The 15,327-nt window shown below is 33.2% G+C and overlaps 2 protein-coding genes across 2 annotated transcripts; one reads left to right on the forward strand and one right to left on the reverse strand.

Moving 5' to 3' along the window:
- On the reverse strand, positions 1,721-3,519 carry LOC105172060. The gene is made up of 2 exons (XM_011093399.1): positions 3,505-3,519; positions 1,721-2,128 (listed from the first exon to the last, which is right to left on the reverse strand). The coding sequence occupies exons 1-2, from the start codon at positions 3,517-3,519 to the stop codon at positions 1,721-1,723; spliced, it is 423 nt and encodes a 140-aa protein (XP_011091701.1).
- Positions 4,761-12,066, forward strand: LOC105171889 (putative disease resistance protein At1g50180). The gene is made up of 5 exons (XM_011093146.2): positions 4,761-5,018; positions 5,221-5,355; positions 7,365-7,696; positions 8,487-9,636; positions 10,201-12,066. The coding sequence occupies exons 1-5, from the start codon at positions 4,832-4,834 to the stop codon at positions 11,025-11,027; spliced, it is 2,631 nt and encodes an 876-aa protein (XP_011091448.2). The 5' UTR covers positions 4,761-4,831; the 3' UTR covers positions 11,028-12,066.

Raw genomic sequence — 15,327 nt, forward strand, 5'->3', positions numbered from 1 at the left:
GCTGTTGAGTATCAAGGACAGTCTAGTGAAAGAGTTTCCAGTATCTGTGTGATGCTACCTTATCCTCAGTCATTGAATCTAAAAGTACGTGAACATATCAAATTGCCTAACTTCATACATAAAATGAGGAGTTTGAGGCATCTATATTTGCCTCATCGCAGCTCCACCATAGGAGGTGGAAAGTTGAAATTGGATGGGTTGAATGAGTTGGAAACATTAATCGGTTTCAACAGTTCACAAAGTGATATGACCAATCTTCTTAATATGCAGAAGCTTCTAGTATTTGACTGAACAATTTCGGATGATGAAAGTCTATCAATTATTATTGATCACATCTTAAATCATCAAGACTAATTTCGTGACATAAAACTTCCTATTCAAGAAACGTGCAATGTGGATGAGGAAAAAGATGGCTCAACTCTTCTTAGGAGGTTGTTGATGTGTTGCTCACTAAGTGTCTTGGATATTCAATGTCATGTGAGCAAATTACCCGTCTATGCAGTTCAACTATATCAAAATGTGATAAAATTGAAGCTTCGGAATTCAAGAATTGAGGAAGCCGAATGAAAATTCTAGAGAAGATTCCCGTGTTAAGAAAACTTTGGTTGTCTACCAATGCATATGTGGACAGAGAGATGACTTGTAGGGCATCTGGATTTCTTCAACTCTTGCAACTTCTGAGTTATCAAATTCTTTTATTATGCTAAAATGGTCAAATTTAGGGGAAAGACTTATGAGATTTTTTTGTTGTTTTCTTCTACCTTTTTCAATGACTATAACTAATGAAATACCTATTAAATTTAGTCAAAAAATATTTAATTTTATTATTTTTAATATAATAATTTTATATTAATAATACGAATCACGTGCAATACACGTGCTTTTTACTAGTTTTATCAAAATTGAAGGATTTAGGTCAATGGACCCTTATATTATATATAAAGAACGGATAATAGATAATTGATATACTTGCATGTGATCCATGCTATACTAATATTTGATTTAACTATGTCTTAACTTATATTTAAAAGAAACAATTCATAAAATTATCGAATTTAGTGGAAACGCGTATGAGATTTTTTGGTTGTTTTCTTCTACCTTTTTCAATGACTATATCTAATAAAATACCTATTAAATTTATTCAACAAATATTTAATTTTATTATAATATGTTGTTAGGGGTAAAATTATAATTTTATGATGTTTTAAGGGCGTTTGAACATGAATTTTTCGAAAGCATGAATAGTTGGGTCTTACGATTAGTTTTCTTGTCATATATATTTTACGCACGCATGTATTCACAATTTGTCAGAAATAATTTTTGGGATCATGATCATTTCTGGACTTGTCTCTAGGTAACGATTTCATTGACTTTATTTGATTTTGGGGGTTGTTTTAAAACTTAAATCGTTGGAGAATAATCAGTATTATTGTTAAGAATTTTAATAGATCTTGTATCGTGGTCAAATTACTTATCAAAAGATGGGATTTTAAGTGTGACTCAGAGTTGATCATCAAGAATTCAATCCATTAATAGGTTAAGTTTAATGGTATTATAACATTTTTTGACATATCTTATCATATTTAAAAACACAAGGGTAGATTGCTGCATTTTAAAAAACACAGCAAATAAATTACTAATTTTTTTGTGAGATTCTTTTTCATTCGCAATCAAATTACAATAATATATACAATTCAAAACAACTCAACCCTCACAACCATCACCATTGAGGTAAACTATCAGCAAGAAACCTAATCTCACAATCTGCACTACAACCTTCACAGTGCACATCTTCCTCGTCATCAATAATGTCCACCCAACCCCTTTTCCTCCTATGGCTGTCTTGTCTGGTACAGCACACCAGCGGACGCCTCAGAGCCGGATTCTCCACCCACATTAACCTCAGCATGTTCTTCAGCTTCTCGTGATGCTCCTTCAGTTTTCTCCTCACATACTTAGACTTCTTCATGTCGGCCAACAAGCTCACACCGTCTGCTTTCAGCTCATCGTCGCCAGTAAAGAGAAGAATAATGCACGTAACGTATAAAGCTCCGATGTGGTTCGCGTTCAGGGCTCTTTGGAGGTGGCTGAGTGCTGATTCAGGCCTTTTTCCAGTGAAGTAGTCGAGCTGAGGACTCAAGAAACTTATAATATATTCAACGAGCTTCTTTTTTAAAAGTTTAAGTAGTCGCGATGCAATTTATAACCCTATATATATATATATATATATATATATATATATAAATTACTTACCACTCCTGTCTGTACATGATCTCTGAATTCTGACACTCTTAGCACTTAGTTAAGAACTCTTGTTGCTTTTCACTTAAGGGGTTCCATGGTACCAATGAAAAATCATCTAACGACATATGCCGATATAGATGCGTGTCCTCTGCTGCTTCATGAAAATATTTACAACTAGAAAATATAAAATTGTCTCAATGTAAGAATATTAAGAAAAAATATAAAATCCAAGAGAAAATATTAATCTAAGCTCATGCAAAGAAAACAGAGTACTTGACACATTATATGGATGTGAAATAAGCAAGTTTTAGTTATATATAATTACGAGAATATATATACAAAAAAATAATACTAAAACTTTTTACATAGCATACTTACATGACACGAAGCATTAGTTTTTGTGGTTCAATCTCATAATTATTGTTAGTTTTCGCTAAAATTCAATGAAAATTATGAAAATTCATATTATAACATAATTTTGTATGTTTAATTAACTTGATATTTATCACTTTACTTATAAAAATTCTATGTGTAATTCACAAATTGTAAGAAGATGAAACAAAGCAGAAAAAAAGAGGATGTAATGAAAAACAGAAGAGGTGTGATCATATTTGTGGATGGTTATAAATAGTAGTAATTTTGTATACGTTATATATATTCTCCTAAACTTAGAAGGTTTGGAAAACAAAGAGGTCTTTCCTAATTTAACTTCAGCGTTCCAAGTACAGAAGGAAACATGTTTGTTGTTTTCGGAAAGTTCCAAATTTTGATGAATGTTCTTGGATAATTTCTTACACCCAATACTGAACTCCCACATGGTAGTTTTTTTGTTTTTTAATAATACGAATCATGTGCAATACACGTGCTTTTTACTAGTTTAATCAAAATTGAAGGATTTGGGTCAAAGGACCCTTATATTATATAAAGAAAGGATAGATAATTGATATACTTGTATGTGCTCCATGCTATATTAATATTTGATTTAACTATGTCTTAACTTATATTTAAAAGAAATAATTATATAAAAATTAGTTAAGAGTTTTTCTAAGATATCTTCTTTTCCTTCGCAAACAGTGGCAATACAGAGATTGGAACCACAGTGAATGTCTTAATTTTGCTATTTTCAAATTTATGAAAATTTTAGTATTAGAAGGCTATAAATTTAAGAATGGGCAATTGCCAAAGGGGGTCGAAAAATTGATCCTGCTAAAGCTTTGAACAGTGTAGTCGAAGAGTTGCCAGTATCTTTGTGCAAGCTACCTTATCTTCAGTCATTGAATCTACAAGTACGTGAAGATATCAAATTGCCTAATTTCATACATAAAATGAGGAGTTTGAGGCATCTATATTTGTCTCATCGCAGCTCCACCATAGAAGGTGGAAAGTTGAAATTGGATGGGTTGAATGAGTTGGAAACATTAATCGGTTTCAACAGTTTCACAAAATGATATGACCAATCTTCTTAATATGCAGAAACTTCGAGTATTGGACTGAACAATTTCGGATGAAGAAAGTCTATCAATGATTGTTGATCACATATTAAATCATCCAGACCAATTTCGTGACATAAAACTTGTAATTCAAGAAATGTGCAATGTGAATGAGGAAAAAGATGGCTCAACTCTTCTTAGGAGGTTGTTGATGTGTCGCTCACTAAGTGTCTTGGATATTCAATGCCGTGTGAGCAAATTACCCGCCTATGAAGTTCAACTATATCAAAATGTGCTAGAATTGAAGCTTCGAAAATCAAGAATTGAGGAAGACCGAATGAAAATTCTAGAGAAGCTTCCTGTGTTAAGAAAACTTTGGTTGTCTACCAATGCATATGTGGGCAGAGAGATGGCTTGTAGGGCATCTGGATTTCTTCAACTCTTGCAACTTCTGAGTTATCAAATTCTTTTATTCCGCTAAAATTGTCGAATTTAGTGAAAAGACGTATGAGATTTTTTGGTTGTTTTCTTCTACCTTTTTCAATGACTATATCTAATAAAATACTTATTAAATTTATTCAACAAAATATTTAATTTTATTATTTTTAATATAACAATTTTATTTTAATAATTCGAATCACGTGCAGTACACCTGCTTTTTACTAGTTTTATCAAAATTGAAGGATTTGGGTCAAAGGACCCTTATATTATATATAAAGAACGGATATATAATTGATATACTTGCATGTGCTCCATCCTATACTAATATTTGATTTAACTATGCCTTAACTTATATTTAAAAGAAACAATTATATGAAAATTAGTTAAGAGTTTTTCTAAAACTTGAAAGTGATTTCTTGAACTTGTGTTATGAGTAGCCAATTCTTTTGCTTTAACTTAAATTAAAAGTGAGAATCAAGAAAGTGTGAAATATGGGAGAAAGAATCTAAACTTCCAATTTGCAAGAAAAGATAAGAGGAGAGAAGAATTTGTACCATGCTTAGAATTTGTGCCAAGTAGGGATAGAAGTTGGTATGCACATATATAAAATGAAGGCAGTTGGTGAATTAAAAAGATCAATGGCATCCATCCACTTTGCAATTAGCTGCTACTGATCCAACACATTTCTCCAAAAAATCACCCACATACAAAGTAAAATGGTTGATTCTGTTGCAACAATAGATCTCGAAACACTTGGGGACCTGTTGATTGAGGAAGCAAAGTTTCTATCAAGTGTGGGCGGTGAGGTTGAGGAAGTCCGTAGGCAGCTCAACATCATGCACTGTTTCTTGAAGGATGCTGATAGGAGGCAAGACCGGTACAATTCACAGACAGTGCAGAATTAGGTGGCTGAACTTCGCGATTTGTCCATTCAAGCTGAGAATGTACTAGAAAGATATGCTATTGAAGTGGTGTCCAGAAGAGAAGGAAAAGGCCTGAAAAAGGTACTCAAAAGACTCACTTGTATATTGAGCGAGTGGTTGAGAATGCACCAAATCGGAGAAGACGTTAAAGATATCAAGTCTCGTATGTCCGACCTCACCAGATAGCAAAATTTTGCTCACACCCAGAAATCAAAACATTGCTTCCACGGAATATATCTTCAAACCCGAGTGTTTGAACGAAGATGAAGGATGGGAGCTACTCCACAGGATAGCACTTCCAACCAACTGCTTCCAAGGTTAGTTTGTAATTTTTCTTCTTTTAAGACAAAATCAAATGATTCCTTTGATTTTAAAATGTTCTTTTCAAATAAATTCTCTGCTGGTCATATTAATTATTGGTTAGTTATATTATTAGTGATACAATCAAATGAAGCACATTTGTTACTAACTATCAAAACATTATTCGGATTTACAGTTTGAATACTTGTACGCAGTAAATGCACATTGTTAGAAACTTACTATATATATCTTTCTATATGTCAATATCTATAGGATTAATTATATTTAGACTCCTTTTGAACTATAAAATTAAACATTCTCTTAAAAAAGTGTTAAAATTATATTTACACCCCCTCCAAAATTCTTTGTTTATTATATCTGACTCTCTTTCGTTAAGGTTTGGATGAAAAATGCTGATTTTAACAAATAATAAATATATACAAATTTGTAATTTTACTCCCCATTTAACATTTTCATATAATAATTTTGTATTTTTAAGGAAAAAGGTAATGATGTTAACATCACTTCATATATATATTTATATATTATATTTTTTATTTTACAAGTACAAAAATATACATGAAAATATTAAATGAGGGGCAAAATTAAAAATTTATGTAATTTATTTTTGCTAACTTTAGCATTTTTTGTCCAAAATCTAACGGAAATGGGTCAAGTTTGAGAAATTTCGAAAAAGGTGTAAGTATAATATTTAAACTTTTTTGGAGAAAGTGAAATATCGTATTTTCGGGGGGTCTAATTGTTATTAACCCATGTCTATATCTACACTTATATAAAAGTATGAATAACATTAATATAGGTTTCCTTCTATTCTTGATTGGACTAAAATATCCCTATGATTGTATTGTTTTCTATTCTTGATACGGTTGATAACCTAATGTTTTTTTTTGCCAATTGGTAGAAAAGACAAACTGCTGCAATTTTAAAAGTTATATGATCAAATTGTGAATTCTAATTTAAATAGGGCCAAAATTATCACCAACTGACTTACGGGATTAATGTTGTACATTTTTCCTTTGTAGTATTAATTTCATGAAAATAGTGTTGAAATTACTTTTATTTCTACAAAACAAATAAGTTGATAATTAAAGTGATATGATTATTTTAGTTAAAAATAATGCAACTAAAAGGTCACAACAAAAAATAAATCAATTACATGATAAAATTACTTATATTTAATGAAATTCATGTTAGAATTACTAATTTAGGAACTTAGATGATGATAATCCCACAATAGAAAATCTCTTATTCATGATCAAATATCAATGTGACTTCGTAAATTCAAATTTTTATAACAATTTTTGTGTATTTAATTATAAACATGTATAGTGTCTGTAGGGTAAATTACATTTTTTGTCCCATAAGTGGACCCGATTCCAATTTTAGTCCAATACTAAGGGCAATTCGCATATTTGGTCCCGTAAGTGGATTTTGTTTTTTCTAATTTCAGTACCGGTTGGGGATTTCCGTTAAAATTTAATGGCAGCTGCTGAAATCCGTTAGGTGCTGTTAAATATGGAGGAAAGCATGGAGAATTGGAGGGAAAATCAACAATTTGGGGGGAAATTACACTATACCCTCTTCCTTCTATTTAAGTGCCATTTCTTCATTTCTCTCTTGCATTTAGTAAAAAAAAATCTCACAAAATATGGCTGGTAATAGAGAAAATTTTTATCATTGTGGAAGGCTTGCGATTTTGAAAACCTCAACTTTTATGCTCTGCATATGATTTAGTATATGAGATTTGGATTTTTTGTCATTGTGGAAGGACGAATTCATGATGAAGAAAGTTTGTCAATGATTGTCGATCACGTATTAAATCATCAAGAACAATTTCGCAGCATAAAACTTAAGATTGACATGGATGTCTGGATGGAGTGGAAAGATGGCTCAACTCTTCTGAGCAGGTTGGTGATGTGCTACTCACTACATTATTTGCATATTGTAAATTTTCGAGTGAGCAAATTACCTACCTATGAAGCTTAACTATATCAAAATGTGATAGAATTGAAACTTCGGGAATCATGGATTGAGGAAGATCCAATGGTAACACTAGGGAAGCTTCCCATGTTGCGATCGCTGGATTTGGATTTTGATGCATATGTGGGCAGAGAGATGGTTTGTGAGGCAACTGGATTTCCTCAACTCAGAGCGCTTTCGTTGTATGGTTTGTGGAATTTAGTGGAGTGGAGAGCGGAGAAAGGAGCAATGCTCACTCTCTCTAATCTACTTATCAAAGAATGCAGTAAATTGAAGATGATTTCAGATGAATTGGAATTCATTAATACTCTTAAACAACTGAGAATTGTATTTATGCCACAAGAGTTCGTGAAGAGGGTAGGAGTGGTGGATGGTGAAGAAGGAGAAGATTATCACAAAATTAAACACATATCTTTGATTGAGATTTATTAATTAATTAGTTAAGATTAATAATGGTGAGATAGCTGTAGTTGCATTCATTAATTCTCAATTCTTTCTTATTATCACTGTTTGAATCATACACATACATGCCTTTCCATTCTATTACATTTATGTCTTTGGTTTTTCTTCTTTATTTTTAGTAAGTTAAATTTCACAAAGTTATATTTTCAGTCCTATAATTTTAAGTTATTAGCACTTTTTTTTTTTTTTTTGTAATTTTCTAGATTTACACATTTAGTTCTTATTTTTCTTGAAAAATTTAGTCCTGGAAACTGTAGAGGGCTAAAATTGTCCAAAATTTTGCCCAGATCTAATCAGATCCTATCGGAAGACTAAAATTGTGTGTTTTTGAAAAGTTACGAGACTAAATTGTAATTGCATAAAGTTAAAGGATTAAAATGTGAAATGGCTAAAGTTGGGGGATGAATTCTGCCTTTAACTCTTTCAAAAATATGGGTTATTTGTATAAATGATATTAACAAATTTGATGGGTGTATGTGTACTTTTTCAGAAAATATGATTAGTTTGTGTAAATAAAATATAAATCAAGGGGTTTAAATATATTTATCTCAATAAATTATATTATAAAGAAAATGTCGTAGATATATAATATGTGTTTGATTTAGGCTTATGTAATGAAACTGAATTAGGCCAAACATGCAAATCATGTACCCCACAGACAGTCCAATAATTAATTATCAAAAAGAAGAAAATGCATTACGGCAATCAGAATCAAATCTCCATTACTCATTCACAACCTTACAGTAGCTCATCTAAACCCACTTCTTATCTTGAACTACCTTTTGCAGTCCTCCATCGGCAGCTAGATCCGGCAATTTCGTCTGGGAAAATCGTCAGAATGGTTGAAGCTTTTGCATCGGTGGCTCTCGAAACCCTTCGTGACCTGTTGATTGAGGAAGCGAAAGTTTTAACTGGGGTCGGCGATCAAGTTGACGATGTCCGTAGGCAGCTCAACACCGTGCACTGTTTCTTGAAGGATGCTAGTAAAAGACAAGATACGGACAACTCCGAAACGATCCGCAATTGGGTTAGTGAGCTTCGAGATCTGGCCACTGAGGCTGAGATTATATTGGAAAGGTATGCGGTTGAAGTCATGTCTAGAAGAAGAGCAAAAGACTTGAAAGGAATACTCAAAAGATTTACTTGCATATTAAGTGAATGTTTGAGTATGAGCCAAATTGGAAAAGAGACTGAAATCATCAGGTCCCGTATGACTGATCTTACTAAACAGTTGGAGTCTATAAGTAGATCATCAAATAGGGTGGATGATACCGATTGGTCAAGAAAAACGTTTGGCCATGGAATTGAACAATACTTTGTTGGGATGAAGGAAGAAACACAACTGCTGGAATCACTTCTCACAAATGATGATCATAGCTCAAATCAAGTGATTTCTATATGTGGGATGGGGGGCTTGGGAAAGACTTCTCTGGCTAGGAAGGTTTACCAAGGGGAGGCCGTACAGACATGGTTCGAAGCACGTGCTTGGATCTGTATTAGCCAACAATTCCAACCGAGAACTGTTCTTCAAGGACTACTGAAGCAACTTCTCCCACGTGAAAATATGGAGCAATGCGATGATGATGAGTTGGTCCTCAAGTTGTATGATGCACAAAAAGAGAAGAAATGTCTAGTGGTTTTGGATGACATTTGGAAAGTTGAGGATTGGAATAGCCTGAGCCACGCCTTTCCCATTGGAGAGTCGAGCAGCAGAATTTTGCTCACTACCAGAAATCAAAACACTGCTTCCACAGGATACGTTCATATGCTTAAGTGCTTGAGTGAAGACGAAGGATGGGAGCTACTTCAAAAGATAGCACTCCCAAATTCACAAGGTTTGTTTGTAAAATTTAATATTTTGTCTGATTGATTTTGAATCTCTAATTAGCTACAAAAAGATTAAGAAAGAATACTAATTAAAATGATTACTAATCATATATTTTTAACCATTAATTTCAACCTTCAAAAAGTCGAAATTCAACCATTAATCAGAGGGACTAAATTAAGACAAAGATAAAAATTTGTGATAGTCAAATCAAGAAATAAATTTAAAAGACTAAAGTGATTTTAAGTTCTAATTTAAGGGACTAAATGCCTGTTCTAATTTCTCCTTTTATTAAAACAAAAATAAAGTTATGTGTAGTTAGATCACTATGACTAGAGGATCATTCTAAACCAAATTTACAATCCAATCTTCAGTTCTTCATTAACATTTGTAATGATGAAAAGAGCAAGTGAAAGTAACCAACATTTTGGACAGTGTGCTCTTATATATAAGCAAAAGACAAAGTGTAAATCCCCTATTTTTGTTTTGTTTTAATTACTATATAATTTCATAAGGAATTGGATACAATATTTTAAATTAACAAATAACTGGCACCTCTTTAATGTCCATGCAGAGCTACCTATAACTGAAATAAAGCTGTTGGAAGAATTTGGTAGGAAAATAGTAAAAAAATGTGGGTGCCTACCACTACCCATTTCAGTTATTGGGGGAATTCTTCGGCAAGAAAATAAACCAATTGAGTGGGAAAAGGTATGTAGAAATATTGATTTGTACCTTCAACATGGAAAAGGTTTGGAGAAAGACAAAAGAGTGGAGCAAATACTGGATCTGAGTTACAATTTGCTTCCTTACAATTTGAAGTCATGTTTTCTGTATTTGGGATGTTTTCGAGAGGATGAAGATATAGAAACAGAAGATCTATATTTGCTATGGATGGCTGAAGGAATGATTTCTTTGGAAGATAGAGGAAGAGGAGAAAGTTTGCGAGATGTTGCAGAACACTATTTGTTTGAGCTGGCAAATAAATGTATGATTCAAGTGGAAATGCATGAACGTTCGATATATAGTAGGTACAAATCATGCCGGCTTCATGATCTGATGCGAGATTTGTGTTTACTGAAAGGAAAGGAAGAAGGATTTATAGAGGTTGTAGATAGACAGACGAGAAGAGCTGACGAGTCTTCAATTTGCAAGACAACTAGGTTGGCTATCCATTTAGACGAACTGGGTGATAGTCATATTCAGAATATTGGAAAAAGTAAAAACCTAAGATCTCTTCTTTTCCTTCGCAAGCAGTGGCAATACATAGATTGGAACCACAGTGAAGGTCTTAATTTTGGTATTTTCAAATTTATGAAAATTTTAGTAGTAGAAGGCTACCAATTTAAGAATGGACAATTGCCAAAGGGGGTCGAAAAATTGATCCTGCTAAAGCTTTGAGTATCAAGGACAGTCTAGTGGAAGAGTTGCCAGTATCTGTGTGCAAGCTACCTTATCTTCAGTCGTTGAATCTACAAGTAGGTGAACATATCAAATTGCCTAACTTCATATATAAAATGAGGAGTTTGAGGCATCTATACTTGCCTCGTAGCAGCTTCACCATAGGAGGTAGAAATTTGAAATTGAATGGGTTGAATGAGTTGGAAACATTAATCGGGTTCGATAGTGAACAAAGTGATATGACCAATCTTCTTAATATGCAGAAGCTTCGAGTATTGGATGGAAGAATTTGGGATGAAGAAAGTTTATCAATGATTGCTGATCACATTTTAAATCATCAAGATCAATTTCGTGATATAAAACTTGTTATTCAAGAAATGTGCAATGTGAATGAGGAAAAAGATGGCTCAACTCTTCTTACGAGGCTGTTGATGTGTCGCTCATTAAGTGTCTTGGATATTCAATGCCGTGTGAGCAATTTTCCCGCCTATGAAGTTAAACTATATCAAAATGTGATAGAATTGAATCTTTGGGATTCAAGAATTGAGGAAGACCCAATGAAAATTCTAGAGAAGCTTCCTGTGTTACGAGAACTTTGCTTGTCTACCAATGCATATGTGGGCAGAGATATGGCTTGTGGGGCATCTGGATTTCTTCAACTCAGAAAACTTATTCTGGAAGAGTTGCCTAATTTAGTTGAGTGGAAAGTTGAGAAAAGAGCAATGCCCAATCTCTCTTCTCTAGAGATTCGTCGCTGCAATAAATTGGAGATGATTCCGATTGGATTGAAATTCATCACAACTCTCAAAGAACTGCGAATTGCATCTATGCCAGAAGAATTCGAGGAAAGGGCACGAGTCGTGGATGGTGAAGAAGGGGAGGATTATTGTAAAATCAAACACATACCAACCATTTACATTTATTAAGAATGGTGAGATAGGTGCTGTTATTTTGAGAATGTTATTGTGGGGTTGTTGCATTACGTACCAACCTTGCTACATCCATCAATCTTATTTCTTTCTTCATTGTGTTTGACTAATTATGTCTTCTTACACATATGTTTAGTTTTTTCTTCTTTATTTCTAGTCTAAATCAAAATTATGTTATATATCCGTTGTTTATAACCACAATTGGTCTATAGTGTGTTTCCCGTTGATTACTTTTAGAAAAAACGTTCCGGCCACATTCTCGTCCAGAAAAGGTCAGAGGGACCAATATGTGACTAACATTAGAGTTTAGGAATGTTAACAGTAAAAAATAAATATGAGAAATTAAAGTAATTTTAAACGCAAATATAAGGAACCAACTATAATATGTACCCATTAGTGATGACGACAGTCTGTCAATGATTGTTGATCACATCTTAAATCATGAAGACTAATTTCATACACAGAACTTTTTGTTCGAAAATATTACAATGGAAATTGGGAAAAACCTAGTTCAACTCACTCACTAAGTAACTTATGTATTGAGTGTGGTGTGAGTAAATTACCAACATATGAGTATCATATGTTGTATCAGAATGTTATGGTTTAGACACTTGAGAATTCAAAGATCGAGGAAGACCCAATGGAAATATTAGAGATGCTTTCTATGTTGCCACGACTTCGCTTGCGGATTTCCTCAACTCAGAAATCTTCTTCTGAGTTGTCAAATTTAGTGGAGGCGAGAGTGGAGAAAGGAGCAATGCCCAATCTCTCTACGTTAGAGCTTTTTCTTTGTAATAAATTAGAGATGCTTCCGAATGGATTGAGATTCAGCACCAGTCTTAAAAAACCTAATTATTAATGACATGACAGAACACTTCAAATGAAGGCACGAGTTAGAGGAAAAGATTATTACAAAATCAAACGCATACGTTCCATTCAATTCTTTTAATCGAATTGAATTTGAACCAAATTTTTTGTCTAATGTTCACTTGTTTGTGAATATTGATAAAGGCAAACGTTTCATATTGATTGTAAATGAGGAATTTCAATGGCTTATTAGCCCTAAAACCTCCTCTCCAAAGTGAGACGCCTTTTCAGGATAAATTCTTGAGGCTCATAAGAAGCCAGAGCAGACAATACCCGTGAAATGAGGCATCAATCGAGTCGCAAGCCGCATTAGATACTTTTGTTGATCTGTCTCTATGAGCTAACTAAATTTCTATCTTTTCCTCGAAACATTATGGTATATTAAGTAACTGTTACTAAAGAGATGTGTTAAATGATAATACTTTGATTTTCTGAATACAATATAATTTGCAGCAACCTATTAGTGCCAAAAGCTAATATTTATTATTGATAAGCTCATGAGATCTTATTCAGGAGGAAAAACAAGAGTTATAATGTAAGTTAAATTGACACTTTCTGATATCAGATCAAAATACACAAATATCCTCTGTCTTTTATAAATTGCATCTATACCCCCTAAAATTTTAGTTGTAATTGCAACTATACCCCTAGTCAAATGCAAATCTTGCACAAACGCCCTCTAAAAAAAATATTACATTAACACCCCTCAGAGCTGTAGCTGTAATTCTGCAAAAGATCGAAAGCGTTTGAGTAATTTGACTTAATTTCAGGAGGTGTTAATATTATTTATCTTTATTATTAATTCAACACATATTATCTATCTATGACTTTTTTAAATTATAATTTATTATTACTAATAATTCCAGCATGAATAATTTTGTGAAAATGTGTGTACAGTCCAACCATGTGAAGGGCTACATGCATCGGCTTATTAGGTCGAGCAATACCCAGATTCAGACCAAATATGAAAACTTATTACTCATATCTGAATACAACATTGTTAAATTAAATTTAGATTCGAACTAAATTAGGTCTCATTGTCTTGACATACACTTTTGAGAGAAAATTGTGCTTTCCATGAGGATGAGGTAGTTGTCCATTGTGTCTCCTAACATACAAGTATCTATTCAATCTCATGACGGACAATTCCACCACCTTGTAAATAAAGATGGAGAATGAACTCAAAGAAATTTTGAATGAAAGAATTTGTACCAAGAGTATCTAGAATTTATAGAGATCGTAGGCATGGCAGTGGATGGTGGTATATGCGTCCGATTGGGTTGTGATGGTTCAAAAGCCAAGTTGTGGACTTCTAAACCCAGTCCAAAGACATGTATCCTACTCTGGTCGTCAACTACCGACATCCTCAACTGTTGCCCGGTAATGCCCACCGATGCTTTAGAAAAGGTTGGAGGATCTTACCCATCAGCTATTGTCTGGGCCATTTGCTCTTCCAACATCTTCTGGAAGATCTCTTGCGAAACTGAAAAATTCATTCGTAACATAAGTATAAAATAATTAGAATTGAAAATGAGAATCGTTTCTATGAACAACTTACCACCACCTTCTCTACTCTTGGGCCGCTCCACCTCTTTTCGCCCTTCTTCTTGTAGCATCTGGAGAATAGTGCCTTATGCTTCACAGTGCGATCAAGTTGTTTCTCCTGTCCAACAAAAGAAAAAAATAATTGACGGTGAATTAATCATTCATAAAACTTTTTTTTTGTTAAAAAATAAATAAATAAAAAGAAGAATAAGAATAAGAGAGTTACTAGCTTCCGTTTGTTGCATCTTAACAGAGGATGCGACACTCGCCGCAATTATGGTACAAAAAACAAAAATTACCTTTTTTACCAAGACCAAAAAAGGATTTTCCCGTAATTCAAAGTATTTCTGCACCTTCTCCCACGCCATTATAGCCTTCATTTGGAACTAATTTATGAACATCGACTGCAATCATCAATAACTAATATATTTCAATTATTAATATCAAATATATATAATTAATTAACAACTAGTATTATAGTAAACCAACTACTAATTTGATATGAATACATTACATTGATAGGATTAGGGGTGTCAATAAATAGGGTGAGACCCTATTCAGACCCATACCCAAACCCAATAATTGTTATTATTATACTCAAGTCCAAATCCGAACTTATTAAAAATATAAATTTGTGTGAAAGAGGAAAAAAGAATTTATACCTAGAGTAGAATTTAAATTAAATCTGAAAGGGATTTCTTGAACTTGTGATGATTAGCCGATTCTTTTGCTTTAACTTAAATTAAAAGTGAGAATCAAGAAAGTGTGAAATATGGGAGAAAGAATCTAAAACTTCCAATTTGCAAGAAAAGATAAGAGGAGAAAAGAATTTGTACCATGCGTAGAATTTGTGTCGAGTCGGGATAGAAGTTGGTATGCGCATATATAAAACGAAGGCAGTTGGTGAATTAAAGAGATCAATAACATCCATCCACTTTGCAATTAGCCACTTCCGATCC

This window comes from Sesamum indicum, linkage group LG10 (genome assembly GCF_000512975.1).
Source record: "Sesamum indicum cultivar Zhongzhi No. 13 linkage group LG10, S_indicum_v1.0, whole genome shotgun sequence".
NCBI lineage: Eukaryota > Viridiplantae > Streptophyta > Magnoliopsida > Lamiales > Pedaliaceae > Sesamum > Sesamum indicum.

Coding starts and splice junctions, on each gene's coding strand:
- LOC105171889 (XM_011093146.2), top strand. CDS start 4,832: ATGGTTGATTCTGTTGCAACAATAGATCTCGAAACACTTGGGGACCTG. Junction 5,019..5,220: donor TTCACAGACAGTGCAGAATT/AGGTGGCTGAAC, acceptor CGACCTCACCAG/ATAGCAAAATTTTGCTCACA. Junction 9,637..10,200: donor AGCACTCCCAAATTCACAAG/GTTTGTTTGTAA, acceptor ATGTCCATGCAG/AGCTACCTATAACTGAAATA.